Raw genomic sequence first — 13,691 nt, 5'->3', positions numbered from 1 at the left:
TCCAGCCATCCTTCAACATTGACTTGTTTGTCAGTACTTGTCAAATATCTCTCCCTACTCAAAGTGCTGATTTGCAGCATAGCAAATGTGAAAGGGCTTGTCTGGCCAGTCCAGGCATTTGTTCCTGGCACCCTGAAGAAAGCCCAAGTGCAGACAACATCACAAAGGACCTCAGCATTCACTGGGGTATGCATGCCTTACCCCCAGGTGGCAAGTTCCACAAGATCAATGCAGAAAGTGAAGCCCCAAGTACAGTGGGAACCAGAAGCACAGCCCAGGCACCCCAAACCTCACACCTGCACTTCAGCACATACCCATGCAAACAGTTAATAAGCTTGGTGCCACCAGGATCTATGTTTCTTACTTCCCAAGACAAACAATCCTCAGTTTCCCAAAAGAGAAAGAAATGCAGAGCTGCGACTCCTAACTTCAGTTATACCCATCATCAGTTTTGGATCTGCACCAGATCCTTGGGGGAAAAAAAAAGTATCAGCTTTGAGCAAAGTATTACAATATAAAATCTACAGGAAGATGTTTACTCTAAAATAGCCAGCTCAGAAAAAGAACATTCAGAAGAATCAATCTGCTGGAGAAGTTGATTTAATCCAACTGATCCAGGGCTAAATGAGGTCTGAATATTTCACGGGCAGTGGGGAAAAGCTTGTTTTTTGTTTGGGACCTAAATTATCATCCAGTGACCTGCAGGCTCGAGTTTCTCTTGCTATGCACTCATCACTGAAGCAGACACGGGTGGTAACACATCAAGTCAAGGGTAAAATTCCACGAGGCACATTCACTCTCCTGTCTTCACTCTACATTTCTGAAAGGAAACTCCCCTCTCCTTCCTCTACACACCCTGCACCACTGCCTCAACCAACCCCACCTCCAATAGCATCACACATTTGTTCCTTGCAAGAAAAGCAACTTGGAGAGTTCTGCAAAGAACAAGAGAGAAAAGTAGGGCAGCCTTTCCCCAAGCACCACACTCAAATCTGCAGGGACATAGCATCAGACACTCTCCATGGCAAAGGGAAGGGCTGTGGCAGGTGCCACAAGCATCAGTCCGGGGCTGGCCTGAAACACTACAGGCACTGCACTCATCTACAACTCATCCTGAACCATTTGCTCAGCTGGCCTGAAACAAATACAGCTGCGAGGGAGAATTTACAAGTGTGGCAGCTCAAGTTCCAATTAGCTGAGGAAATGGGTCCTGGGAGATCAAATTATTTTGTGGCAGCAGGAAGATAGTTAATTTAGCATGCTCAGACAAGCAATTATTTCTTTCCCTAAATACCACTTTCTCCATGCACTGATGGCTCTCCGCACTGACCCACAGCAGAAACTTGTAATATCATTTGTGACAGTCTTTTAGAAGCTGTTCTGCAGAGAGAACAATCTGGGATTGCTTTAGTTAAGCGAGCAGAAGAAAAAGCCACAAGGACAGATATAAGAGGGTTGCTGGGAGCACACATGGGATTGCAAAAGCAGGCCATGGCCTTGTACAGCTGCTGCAACAACTTAGTCCCAAGCTCCTCACAGTCTGAGCATCTGATGTGCCAGACAGGAAAGAGCTACAGCAGCAAACAAAGAAACAAAACCCCTTTTGTTTACTGCGAGGGTTACCAAGCACTACCACAGGCTGCACAGAGGTTGCATAGTCTCCATCCTTGGAGATACTCAAAAGCCATTTGCACGTGGTCCTGGGCAACCTGCTTTAGGGCTCTCTGGTTAAGCAGGGTGTTGGACCAGGTAACACCCAAAAGGTCCCTTCCCACCTCAAGCATTTTGTGGTCACATGAAAAAACTCATCAATTCATTCTGATGGAAAGGGAGACTGCAAACGGCCAGTATCTACGTCTTAATCATACAGCAAAGGGATGTGGTAGAGCTGCTTTTGCTGACTTCATACAGGCTGCTTTCCCAGCAGGCAGAGGGAAGGTTTCAACTTCTGCATCAAACTGAGATCTTGGCATTGACCTCAACATCTGAGAAGAAACCTGTGCAATGCCTGACTAGCGATGGCTGGTTGGATCACTGATGGCACCTACAGGCCATGTGAAAAGTCTGGATTAAAAATCTTTTCCTTGCATTCATGTTTCAGTACTTCGACAGGAGCAATTTCAAAGCCCCTTCTACCTCTTGACTCAGGCAGAAACAACTTGTGTTCTTATAAAAAGCAGCAGAGAAGGCACCTTTGTGGGCACAAGGTTTAGCTATGCTTGGGTTTTTTAATCATGGCCCATTTTCAGGGATGAAATGGAATTCTTCTGTAGTGAATCAGTGTCAAAAATAAAAATCCTTATCATTACATGTCTCCCACTCACAGGAATGACAGTGGAAATGCCAGTCACCTAGAGCATGACATCATCCAGCTTGTTATTTCCAAGTCTGGTATGATAATTTTATCCCAAAGTTTACTGCAAGAAAGACATGGTTTAGGCTTGCATTTTATTAGGGAAAAGAATTAACTTATTAAGAGCAGGCAGGCAGGCTCCTGAAGTTATTAAAGGTTATCACAGAACTTGCCTATTATCTGATTAGGGCAAACTACAGAGTTAAACTGATGCCAAGAATACATACCTAGTAAGCAAACAGCAGTTCTGTAGGAACTGCTTTGGGCCTGCTTAACATTTCAGCTTGTGCTGCTCTGACAGCAGCAACTTCCACAGTTTAAAAGGCCTCTGTATGTAGACCAAAAGAGTACAGTGGTTTTGTTCAGGGCATTCCATATCTATCTGTGTTAGATATACAGATCCTGCATTTCTGCACTTTCTGTAACTGTTATAGATGCAAGACAACCAACATGCTGTTAAGATTTATTCTTATGAAGGAGAAACATCAGCACATTAACAATACATCTTATTTTATTTATATGCCATCAGCAGCACTGCAGTTCCAGGAGCTTAAAATAAACTGAATGGTCGTTCGTATTTACCGTCTTTGATAAGCTTCTCTTTGTGATCCTGTGGAAGAAAGAACATTCATCATCATCCTATTAAAGAAGTTTCAATCAGCCTGGGATAAGAGAAAAGCAGTTCTAGTATTTCAGCATGGACTATAGGAAGATGGCATCATATGTGAGCTTAAGGGTCTTTTCGAGCCTAAATGATTCTGTAAGCACAAACTTAAGAGCTGATGAGGTTAAAAAGTGAAAAAGAACAACGCATTTAGCTTCACCTAGCTTCTGAGCTACAGAAGATGTGCTCAGATTGACATCTCTGCAAATCCAGCCACTCTCACAGGCCAGCAGAGACCAATTCCTTCAATGTATCTTTCACCTAACTAGTTGTGTCGCAGTGAATTTATACATAGTCTTTACCTCCTCCTTCTGGCTGAACAATCCAATTACGAAGAAACATTGTAGTAACTTGCCCAATTACACCTGTGTTAACTTTCAGCCCATCTGTATCTCACCCTGCAGTCATACACCTTGCTGACAAGTGTTGTTGCAGTACACAGACACTGCGGATACTGTACTTTACACACCACCACAAAAACCCCCAAACATCAGCAAAGGAACTGGAATAAAGGAAAACAAATTTTTCTAGGGACTAGATTGAAGAGTTCATCTTAAATATCCCCAGGCAATCATGTCTGGATTTCACCCACACAGGTTTATTGTCAAGCACCCACATGCTAAGCCACACTTGGTGGCTAAGCCCAATTGTGGCTTCACATACAAAGCCAAACCAGCATGACAAAATACTGTGGAGATGCTGAAGCCTCAAAAACATTCTATCTACATGCTCAGTGTGTTTCCTAAAACCTGCATTTTTGATCCATCCTAGCAAACAACATTCCCTACAAATATTCTATTCATTTTAATTGATGCTTGTGCTTTCTGCTTTATGACTCGGTCTAAAAATGCTACTTTTGTGCAAAAGTGTGAAACAGCCACAGATTCACTAATGAAAACAGCCACTGTCTGCCCATTACACAGCGTTTTCTTATGTATGTACATAGCTGAGGTTTTTCAGAATTGCTCAGATTCTGAAGTCTGCATTTCAGGAGTTAGACCAGAAGGGAGATAAACCTTCCAACATCTTAACCATCCTGCTGAGATGAGGCACAAGTACTCCTCCCCATTTGCTTCATGAGTTCAGAGAAATGGTCAAGCATTCACAGACACTGCGAGCTCTGTCATCCATAAGCTCCCTATTTATTTATTTTAGAAAGTGTAGCTACTGCATGTCAACAGCTGAAAATAATGGTCTTTTATGATTAATTTGTACTGTCAGTGCTAGAGAGAGCTTTATTGTAGCAAACTATCTTAATCAGGGAAACTGTGACTGGCCATACCCCAGGGCACAATAGAGGGCTCTTAGCACAACAGGACTTTGCAGCCAGTTATGAGGCTTTGAGACAGGAGGCTCAGCATCAACCTTCCTTCCCTCATTACTTTAATGGTATTAATCATTCTCAGGTGTAAGAGGATTCCACCCATTCAGTCTCCAAGCAGATCTTCACTTTACACTGGGACGTTCACTGACATTCCACGTTGCCAACTCACCCTTTCAAACTTGAAGACAGCAGCCCAGAAGAGGAGAGGGCCTAGGCCGAAAACGAGCCCTAGGAAGGACGTCTTTGGTGTCGGGCGGAAGGTAGGGTACACGTTCTGCGTCCTGGCGTAGACCCAGCGGGTCAGGGCAGGGTTTTCCTGGGTTGGAAACAAACCCCACAGTGAGGCCTCAGGGCCCCTGCTCACCTCCGCGCATCCCCCTCACCGGCCGCTGGGGCCTGCAAACTCAGGCCGGGAAGGACACCAAGGTCACGGGGAGGGCAGCGCAGTCCCCCGCCCGCACGGCACCAGGCCAGGGCCCCGCTCCGGGACATCGGGCGCTGAGGACAAGCCCCGCGTTTCCCTGTCGCCGCGCCCCCGTCCCCACTCACGATGACGGGCGGAGGGTTGGGGTTGTTCAGCTGCAGCTGGTACTGCCGCTTGAGCCGAGCGCGGATAGCTAAGCGCTCGGCCTCAGCACGGCGCCTCTCCGGCGACACGTCGAAGGTGCTGCGGTCGAGCTCGGCCGGCAGCGAGACGAAGCGGTTGGGCCGGTAGCGCTCGGCGGAGCTCACGGGCGGCTCCGACGCCATCTTGGACACACGGCGCCGGCCGACGGGAGAGACCCGCCTCTCCCTGCCCTGGCCTGGCCTGCGCGGCCGACACCGCCCCCTGGCGGCCTGGGGTGCTGATCACTCCCTCAGCCGTGTGTGGGGAAGGGGGGGGGCCGCCATGGGAGGTTGGTACCTTCTTGATCCCAGCAGGTTAAGCGGACGGGCCCCTCCGCTTTGGGAGGAGCAGGAGCTCCGGGGCAAAGCAGGTCTGTAAGGGGTGTTATGCAGCCCCAGGGGATAGCGGAGTGGTCATCACTGTGATCTCTATCACAGCCTTAAACCACGCACACTGACACAAAATATTCGATCTCTCAGCTGGGCTGGTTCAGCCTGGAGAAGAGAAGGCTCCTTAAGGGGAGATCCTAGAGCAGCTCCCAGCGCTTAAAGGAAACCTGGAAAGGGCTCTGGACAAGGGTCTGTAGGGACAGGCCAAGGGGAATGGCTTTAACCTGCCAGAGGGGAGATTGAGATGAGCTCTTAGGCAGAAGTTCTTCCCTGTGAGGGTGCTGAGGCGCTGGCACAGGGTGCCCAGAGAAGCTGTGGCTGCCCCATCCCTGGCAGTGTTCAAGGCCAGGTTGGACACAGGGGCTTGGAGCAACCTGCTCTAGTGCAAGGTGTCCCTGCCTATGGCAGGGGGTTGGAACTGGGTGAGCATTAAGGTCCCTTCCAACCCAAACCACCCTGGGATTCTATGAAATCACCTATTTGATGTGTTAACCAAGGCTGAGCTCGTTGGATAAGCCCCCAGAGGACCTTCAGGGTTACCATGTGGTGTCTCACCACCCTGACAAACTTTATTGATAGGTTCAGAAATCATCCTCTGATGTTGAACACAAGGTGAAGAAAGCAAGCTCTGGCCTTATGGTTTTGGCTTTAGGATATTTCTGTCTCATTGGTGTTAAGAGCTTTGTTCTCTAGAGATGTAAACTGTAGACACCAGTTGTCTTTCTGAAACAAACTTGACAGTAAAACAAGTTTTCTGCTGGTTTTTAATTCTTTCAGTATACAAAGCAATGATAGCAGCTATTCTGATTGGAACTAGGTAAGTTAATGGCTGTGTATATATAGTTATGGCCTCATTTACCCTGAGGTAACTCTACAGACTTGGGTAATGTTGGATGAGGGATTACAGCTTGCTCCTAAGCACACACAAAGTAATATTGCTGACTTTATTTAAGATGCTGTGCTTTGGCACTCAATAATGGAGCAGAAGCTCTGCCTTGCATCTTATGATTTCACTTGTCTTTTACCTGAGCACTCGGAAAATAGATAGTCTCCTTTTGGTCTGAGCAGCTAACTGGGACGTGGGGCTTTGTGACTTGTGCCTAGCAGGGTGAAATACAAGTTGGACATCCCTGAGCAGACCCCCACAGCAGGAGGTGCTTTTCCCTCTCTCAAGTCCAAGCCCACAGTCCTCTCAGAAGCTCTCTCCTGGTGTTTCTCCAGCTTTTCCACCCTCATTTTCTTCACAAACAAGCAGCTGCAAATCCAAGTGAAAACCAAGCTGCTTCATTCACAGTCAGCTCCTGAGGAAGTGCTTACATGCCCTGTTGCTTTGTTTCCCAGGGCTTTCAACTTGGGATAGTGGGTCCTGTTGCACAGAACAGTTTACTTCTTTTCCCAGTTTATGACCATTGCATTTAGTGAGATCTGTGTTCCCAGCTCCATGATTGCCTCTCTCCCTAAGTGTCATGTGGAGAGCTACTTTAGCAGCACACTACACATACCAGCAGCACTGCCATGTGGCTCTCCTGTGGTACTTCCATCTCTGAGGGTTCCCAAAGACTTGGCAGGCTGTGTTTCCCTGCATGTGCATGGCCTGCTTCTTTAAAAGCTGATCCTCCCTGCTCTTTCTTATTTCTTAATAAACGGCACATGCAGCATAGAAGCAGAGAGATTCCCGGCAGGAACAGGGGTGCAGGTTGGGTTCATGTACTGGGAAGAGATAGCTGCTCCGTGGGAGTTGGATGATGTTCCCCTCTTTGCTCCATCACAGAGTGGAACAGAAAACTCCTGTCCCTGCAGATCTCCCAAAGGACTTTGAAACAGCCCCAATCTGCTGTGTCCTGAGATGTGTCTGTAACCGCATGGGACAGTTCCTGTGGGAATGAGCAAAGATGCTCTTGTGGTGTTCAGCTCACAGGCCTGTTGCAGACTCTTTGCAGTCTTACCTGTGCACATCCAGGCTGTGCCTTCTCCCTGTCCCTGAAGCTCTCGCTGTGAGTGTGCACACTTGGCATGCAAACAGTGCTGACATTAATTCTACTGGGAGCAAAGCAGAAGGTGCAAAGCTATATTTCCATTAACAGGTAACATGCTGTATTAGAAATTGAGCAGCCAGCTACGATGCTGAAAACACCTTTGTATTTCATCTCTAATTACTAACTCATCCTCCCTCTCAAAGGATCTAGTTCCTCACAGGGAGTCTTTTCTGAGAGATGGTGATCACTTGTTTCATGGGGTAAGAAAATAACAAGATTCCTTCCAGAGAAGCATGTTCTCTGACACTCAAGGCTGTGCATTGCAATCTGTTGTTCTCACTCCTCCAGAGGTGATTTTGTGCATTTTATTTGTTTCATAACAGCCATATCTTTAACTTTAAAACACCATGATTTAGCAGAAGCCTGACATGCCAGTAGTCAGTGTCTAAACCTTGCATAAAGCGATGCAGGACAAAGACAGGAATACTGCAGACAAGGCACTCGACTGAAATCAGTGATTGTTTTTTTCCTTGCTGACAGGAACTGCTGCACACAGTGGGAAACGTTGTGGTGACAAACTGGACCCCCGCGCAGACCTCCTGCATCATCTGCTCCTTCTGGGCCACGCTATGGCAGGATGAACTACTGCAAACCACCTGTGAAACAAAAGATTTTGAGAGAACAAATAAGACCCTTCTTATTCTTCTTTTTGCCAGCCAGATCATGAAGCTCCTTTGACTCTTCTCCCAACTGCTAGTGTTGACTTAAGACAAGCAGAAGGAATATAGAACAGGCACCAGTAAGAGTGGGGCCACACAGATTTGAACTACAATAAGCTGGTCATAAAACCATGTCCTTGTGGGCTCCAACACCAAGACTTAAAAGGTAAGACCCCAAGTGTTTTTCTTGTTTTTAATCAGGACTGAAGGTTACTGAATGTTTTGGGGGTTTCAGTATTGAATCAAATTGACCATTCTCATACAAAAATGCCCTTGAAGTTTACATCACCTGTTTTCTTTGTGAATGGCAGTCATCAAAATAGAACCAGTCAAGAAAATTTATCTTTGTCCAGAGCCCTGTGGTCAGATGGCCTTGACTGGCTGCCAGACATCCACCCAGCTACCCTCTACCTCCTCTTCATCAGAAGGACTGGGGTAGGGCAGTGACATGGAAAAAGCTCATGGGGTGAGATAAACACAAAGAAAAGAAAAAGGTGCATACAGAAGCAAAACAAAAAGAGGAATTCATTCACTACATCCCATCAGCAGGCAGATGTCCAGCTACTTTTTGAGAAGCAGGGCCTCAGTATATGTAGCAGTTGCTTAGGAAGACAAGTGATATCATCACAAATGTCCTCTCATCATCCTTGTTTCCCTCAGCTTTTATTTATGAGCATATGGGCATCATATGGTATAGGATATCCCTTTGGTTGTTTGGGTCAGCTGTCTCAGTTATCTCCCCTGCCAGCCTGTTGCCTATCTCCAGCCTACAGAATATGGGGTGTTGGAGGGGAAGCCTTGACACTGTGCGAGAACTGCTTGGCAATAGCCAAAACATTGATGTGTTACTTATGCTATTCTAGCCACAGCTGCAAGGCTGCTGTGAAGAAGGTCAGCTCCATTCCAGCCAGAACCAGTACAAAGCCATCTTGAATACTGCCCTACACTCCACTGGATTTCTGAGAGCATTCCCATCGAAATTCCCCTGAAATCAGGCACACTTTGGTTGAAGCTGCAAATAACTTCCACCTTGAGTTTAAAGTAACCCAAGATCCTAACCTTCAGTTTAGACCTGTGTGATTTTGTGGGTGACTTTTCAGTCATGCTCCAAAATATACACTGGCTGGATTGGTTTGGCTGTATACATGAAGTCCACAAAGTCACATCTTTTCAGAATGGCCATGTTAAGTGACTGTGCTTTAAGTGAATTAAAGGAAAAATTGCCTAAATCACAGACCTGTCTACCTATCTCTGAGGTTATCGTGCATGATGCTTTCAGAATACAAAGGTTAAATGTGCTGTCATCTCGAAAAATACTTGTGTCTGTCAAACTTGTGCTGAGTGCTTGTGGTTGCCATGTTTGCATCAGTTATCAGGATGGCCCAATTGTTGCTGGGCTCTGTTTTGAATTCTCACTGACCTTTTGCAAAGAAAGCAAGCTGGAAAACAAAAGAGAAGCTGACAAGATCATTCACATCACAAGGAGGTTTCTGAACAGAGGTCTCTTACTTCTAATTCCCACCCGTAATGGGCAAGAAGGGTCATTTCAAGTGTATGAATACTGATGTGTGTGCTGCTGACCTTCTTCTGAGGTGAAACAGTAGCAGTCATTCATCTGCATACATACATTCATGGTAAAAATACAGAAGGGGAGCAGTGTTAAAGGTATAAGAACAAGTTTATTGGCTCAGAACAATCATGTCTAAATGCAGCACGTAGCTATGTTAATATTGTCCAGATAAATGTAATTCATTTTGTGCTGAGAACTGAAGTCCCCACTATCTTTATCTTACAGTTGTTTAAAGGAAGCCTGGCACACAAAGGGAGGAGTTAACATGGTTAGAGGAATTATGAATAGTCCAATCGTTATTTCAGCCAACAGGCCACCCATAAATGTGTATCAAATGTCAAGCTCAGCAGGAGTTAGTTACAAAACTAGGACACTTAATGAGTCATAAAGTGCTGGGAATAATGACAGATGGCATTAAACAAACCATTTCTGCCTGTCCTGGGCTTGTCCAGAGATGGTGACAAGAAGGCCTCTGCTGTTTCAGCTTTTCCTGCCAAAACCACATTTGTGACTCACACTGAATGATAGCTGTGGCTGAGCTGCCCGAGCTGGGGAGCTGGTGCTGCCTGGGAGGCTCTGGTGGCAGAAGAGAAACTGGCAGCAAGCATCTTTTCTCTACTCCTTTGCAAGTCATTGATCGGAGCATTTTGTAATATCATTGATTGGAGCATTTTGTAATATCATTTTCTTAGCTCCTCGCAGGAGAGGCTATTAATAGTCACTTAACTTTGAAGAGTGAGAGGGAAAGAGGTCTTAGAATAAAGTATGGTGGTAATTAGAAAGCTGAATATCTGAGGGTAAATCCTGTTATGGCTAAGTGTTAGAAGTGCTTTACTAGCTAAGGGGTAAGGCTGTTCTCAGGCTTCCCCTCACGATGGCTATCAGGAACTAGAGTAGGGCAGCAAGCTGTCATTGCCCTGACCAGTCTCCTCTGGACCTCCATCACCCACTGGCCCTGGAGCAGCACTGAAGCTCAGTCCCTTGGCCTTAGCTCTTGCCTGAGCTATGTCAAGTGTGTGTTGTGTCTAGCTTTGGACTGCAGTGGCTCAAGGTCCTGGCTTGACCTCAGACCTTGCTTGTCACTTTGGACTTGCCTGGACATCACTGGACTCTGGCTGAAGGTGCTTATTGCCACTGGACCTGCCCTGATGACCTTGTTTGGCTTCCAGTTTTTTTTCCTTGCCATCCCTGGACTGCACTATCACTCATGGAGCCGTGCTCGACCTCATGACCAGAGAGAATGTACGTGGCAGCAAGGGTGGACTCAACATTGATGCCAGTAAAAATTCAAAAAGCAGTTGCTAACAAAGTCAGTGAGAGAAAACTCAGGTTTCCTCTCATGCAGGGTAAGGGGAGGCATCTTTTCTGGGCTGCTGCTCCTGATGCAGATCACTGCCAGCAGGTGATGTTTATCTTCTCCCCATTTCTCCCCAGGTCTTTTGCTCTGTCCGCAAAAGAGTGGATGGATCTGCCTCAGTCAGTTTGAGTATTGGAAAAGTAGTGCTGCCCACTGTGAACACTGCCTGCATCTCTCTGACACAATGGAGGGAGTTTCAGATGGTGAGTACTCCTACTCTAAAACATGTATAAGAGGCTGTTAGCCATTCCCTGCAGATCCTGTCTTTCCTCATGGACTATGGAAAGAGTCTAGTTTAGCCCAGATACTTTCCACTCCATGGAGTATCCGATATAGGACAGAGTGCTGTGGCTCATGTAGCCTGGGGCCAAATGTTACACAGCCTTTTTTGTACCTGGAGGATGCTCCTGTAAGTTCTGCCCAGACCCACGGGTGAAATCCTGGACTTGCTGATAGCAAAGGAGAGCCTTACAAAAAAAATGGCTCTGGCCCACAAAGCTGTCAGATTCCTTGCAACGCTTTACTTGAAGTTACCACCTCAGTTTAGGAGAATTTCCTTTCACAAAAAAAATCAGAGTGTGAGGAAAAGGCTACTGTGCAAAAATCCATCCAGGAGTGGCCACTGAGACTATACACCCCAGCAGAAGAGGTTATGGGGTTTATAGTATATGGGTATACTAAAACCCTAACAGAAGAGGTGTATGGGGTTTATGAAGAAATACAGGGCCCCAATGGCTGCTATGGTGTCAGGGACTTTGCATGTTCTTGTGGGGTCCACTCATGAATACAGTCTTGGAGGAAGCCTCACGTTTGTGGGATCATCCAGTCCAAAACTTCTCCACGGCCTGAAATCCATTTTTAACTGGAAAAGGAGCAGGACTTTTTATAGAGTTATAGACAATAACTCTTTAAGAAGTCACAAATTTCTTCTTTGTACAGGAAGATACTCAAGCCCTGCTTGGGGGAAAAGAAAAACAAGCCAGCCTGAAATCTGATAGATCAGGCTTGAAGGAGAGGCAGCTTCATTGTACAGCTACATAGAAAAAGGTACTCACTTTGCTTTATGTATTTTGTTAGAAGTCTGGAGCTTAAATTTTAAAGGAAGTCTGGGAACACACTGTGAAGCAGACCATCAGTATGAATAAAATATGGTAGCAGGAACATGCTGAATTTAGTGTGACTGTTTAGCAATCTCTGTATCACAGTGGGGAAGTGCTTAGTTGTGGCAATGCAGAGTGGGGTGGAGATTTTTCACTCAAATCAAAGACAGAATACAAATGAAGCTGTTGCTGCAGAATGCCAGCTAGTGTGAAAGATACACCGTGTCCAGTGTGGGTATTTCAGTGTTTTAAAAAAAGATGGCAATACTAAAACCTTAAACTTGTGACCTATAGAGGTAGGATGGCAGAGCAGCTCTTTCCTGGGCTCCTGTTATCATTGTATAAGTCAGGAACTTTAACTAAACAAGAAATAGTCCTTAGCATTGCTGAATCCTGTATCCATCAGGTTTCATCTGTCTTGCTGGGGAGACAGGGTGAGGCAGCTGCCAGGTTGAAAATTGCCTCCTATCTTAGCAGACAGATATGCTCTTTGGATAAAACACTTCTGTTTACATGGCATGTCCCCTTAATCCAGCCACTGTAACCATGATTTGTGACCCCAAAAGGAAAGATTTCTACCTCTGGTGTGATCCTTGTAGGGCCCTTTAGATACAGTGCTCCCCTGCTCTCCTGCTGCCCCTCACTCCATCCCTTTCTGTGTGTCTGCTTCCCACCTACTTGCAGATGTTTTTGCCTAATCCAAACCTCTCCTCCCAGACTCCCACTGCTGCTGAGGGGCTTTTTACCCCACAAAATAACTTCAACTTCCCCTGTCTCATTCACTTGCCGCTTAGTCTTTTCCCTGCTTTCTCCTGATGACAACTCACACACCTTTTTCCAAGCATCTTCACAAAAAGATCCAGTCGTGGGGGCAGCCACTTGCAAAATGCTTAGCAGATGGCAACTGCTAACCTTGTAGTACTCTGCTCCCTGTTTCCTTTTGTCCTCTCTGTGTCAAGCAATCTGTACACAGCACATTGGCAGCTGGAACATTCATGTTCTTCCTAATTTGCTTTCATTTACTTTAGAGTCTTCTGTGGCCTGAAGCCAAGGGAAGCACAAGTAGTTGTCATACTGCTTGGTGGTTCTCCTCAGTGCATGAGAGCCAGTCAAACTCAGTTTCTGCAAGCAGCCTTTTAGTTTAACAAACCAGTGTCATGGTGAATGCAGTGGAGAAGGACCATTTCTGTACAGGCACCTTGCATGGCTAATCTTTCCTTTCTTTGTGTGTCATTGGACCGTCAGGAATGAGTTTGTCTTTGCTCAGGCACAAGTATGGTATCCCCACCTTCTGTTGCTGTGTTAGTCTTGCTGCAAGCTGCTCCAGGGAGGCATCTCCCTCTTGCTCATAACATGGTCCACCAGTTACTGCAGTGACTGGAGCTGCCTACAGAACATGGCCACAAACTGAATGAGTCCAAAAGACATTGCGAAGACCAGTGCTGTTATGTCTGTATCAGTCTTTCAGAGCTGGCTGGGATGCCTCTTCTGCCCGACCCATTAATAAGGAGGGTGCATTTCTCCATAATTTCCATGGGGACTGAATACATCCCATCATCTGAAGGAGCAAGGGCAGTGACTCACCCCTCAACATGCCTAATTTTTTCCAGAATAGTCCTTCACACCAAGGAC

At 46.2% G+C, this 13,691-nt stretch overlaps 1 protein-coding gene across 1 annotated transcript; it reads right to left on the bottom strand.

The window, feature by feature from the left end:
- Positions 1-2,846: 2,846 nt before the first annotated feature.
- Positions 2,847-5,103, bottom strand: NDUFB4 (NADH:ubiquinone oxidoreductase subunit B4). Its single transcript, XM_080613410.1, has 3 exons — positions 4,891-5,103; positions 4,511-4,657; positions 2,847-2,963 (listed from the first exon to the last, which is right to left on the bottom strand). Exons 1-3 carry the CDS (start codon positions 5,089-5,091, stop codon positions 2,904-2,906), a joined length of 408 nt encoding a protein of 135 aa, XP_080469536.1. The 5' UTR covers positions 5,092-5,103; the 3' UTR covers positions 2,847-2,903.
- Between the last annotated feature and the right edge of the window lie 8,588 nt (positions 5,104-13,691).

The sequence above is a fragment of the Psittacula echo genome, assembly GCF_963264785.1.
Source record: "Psittacula echo genome assembly, chromosome: 3".
In the NCBI taxonomy this organism is placed as follows: domain Eukaryota; kingdom Metazoa; phylum Chordata; class Aves; order Psittaciformes; family Psittacidae; genus Psittacula; species Psittacula echo.
Note: the sequence above shows the minus strand (reverse complement) of the source record. Positions and strands in the feature narration are given on the sequence as shown.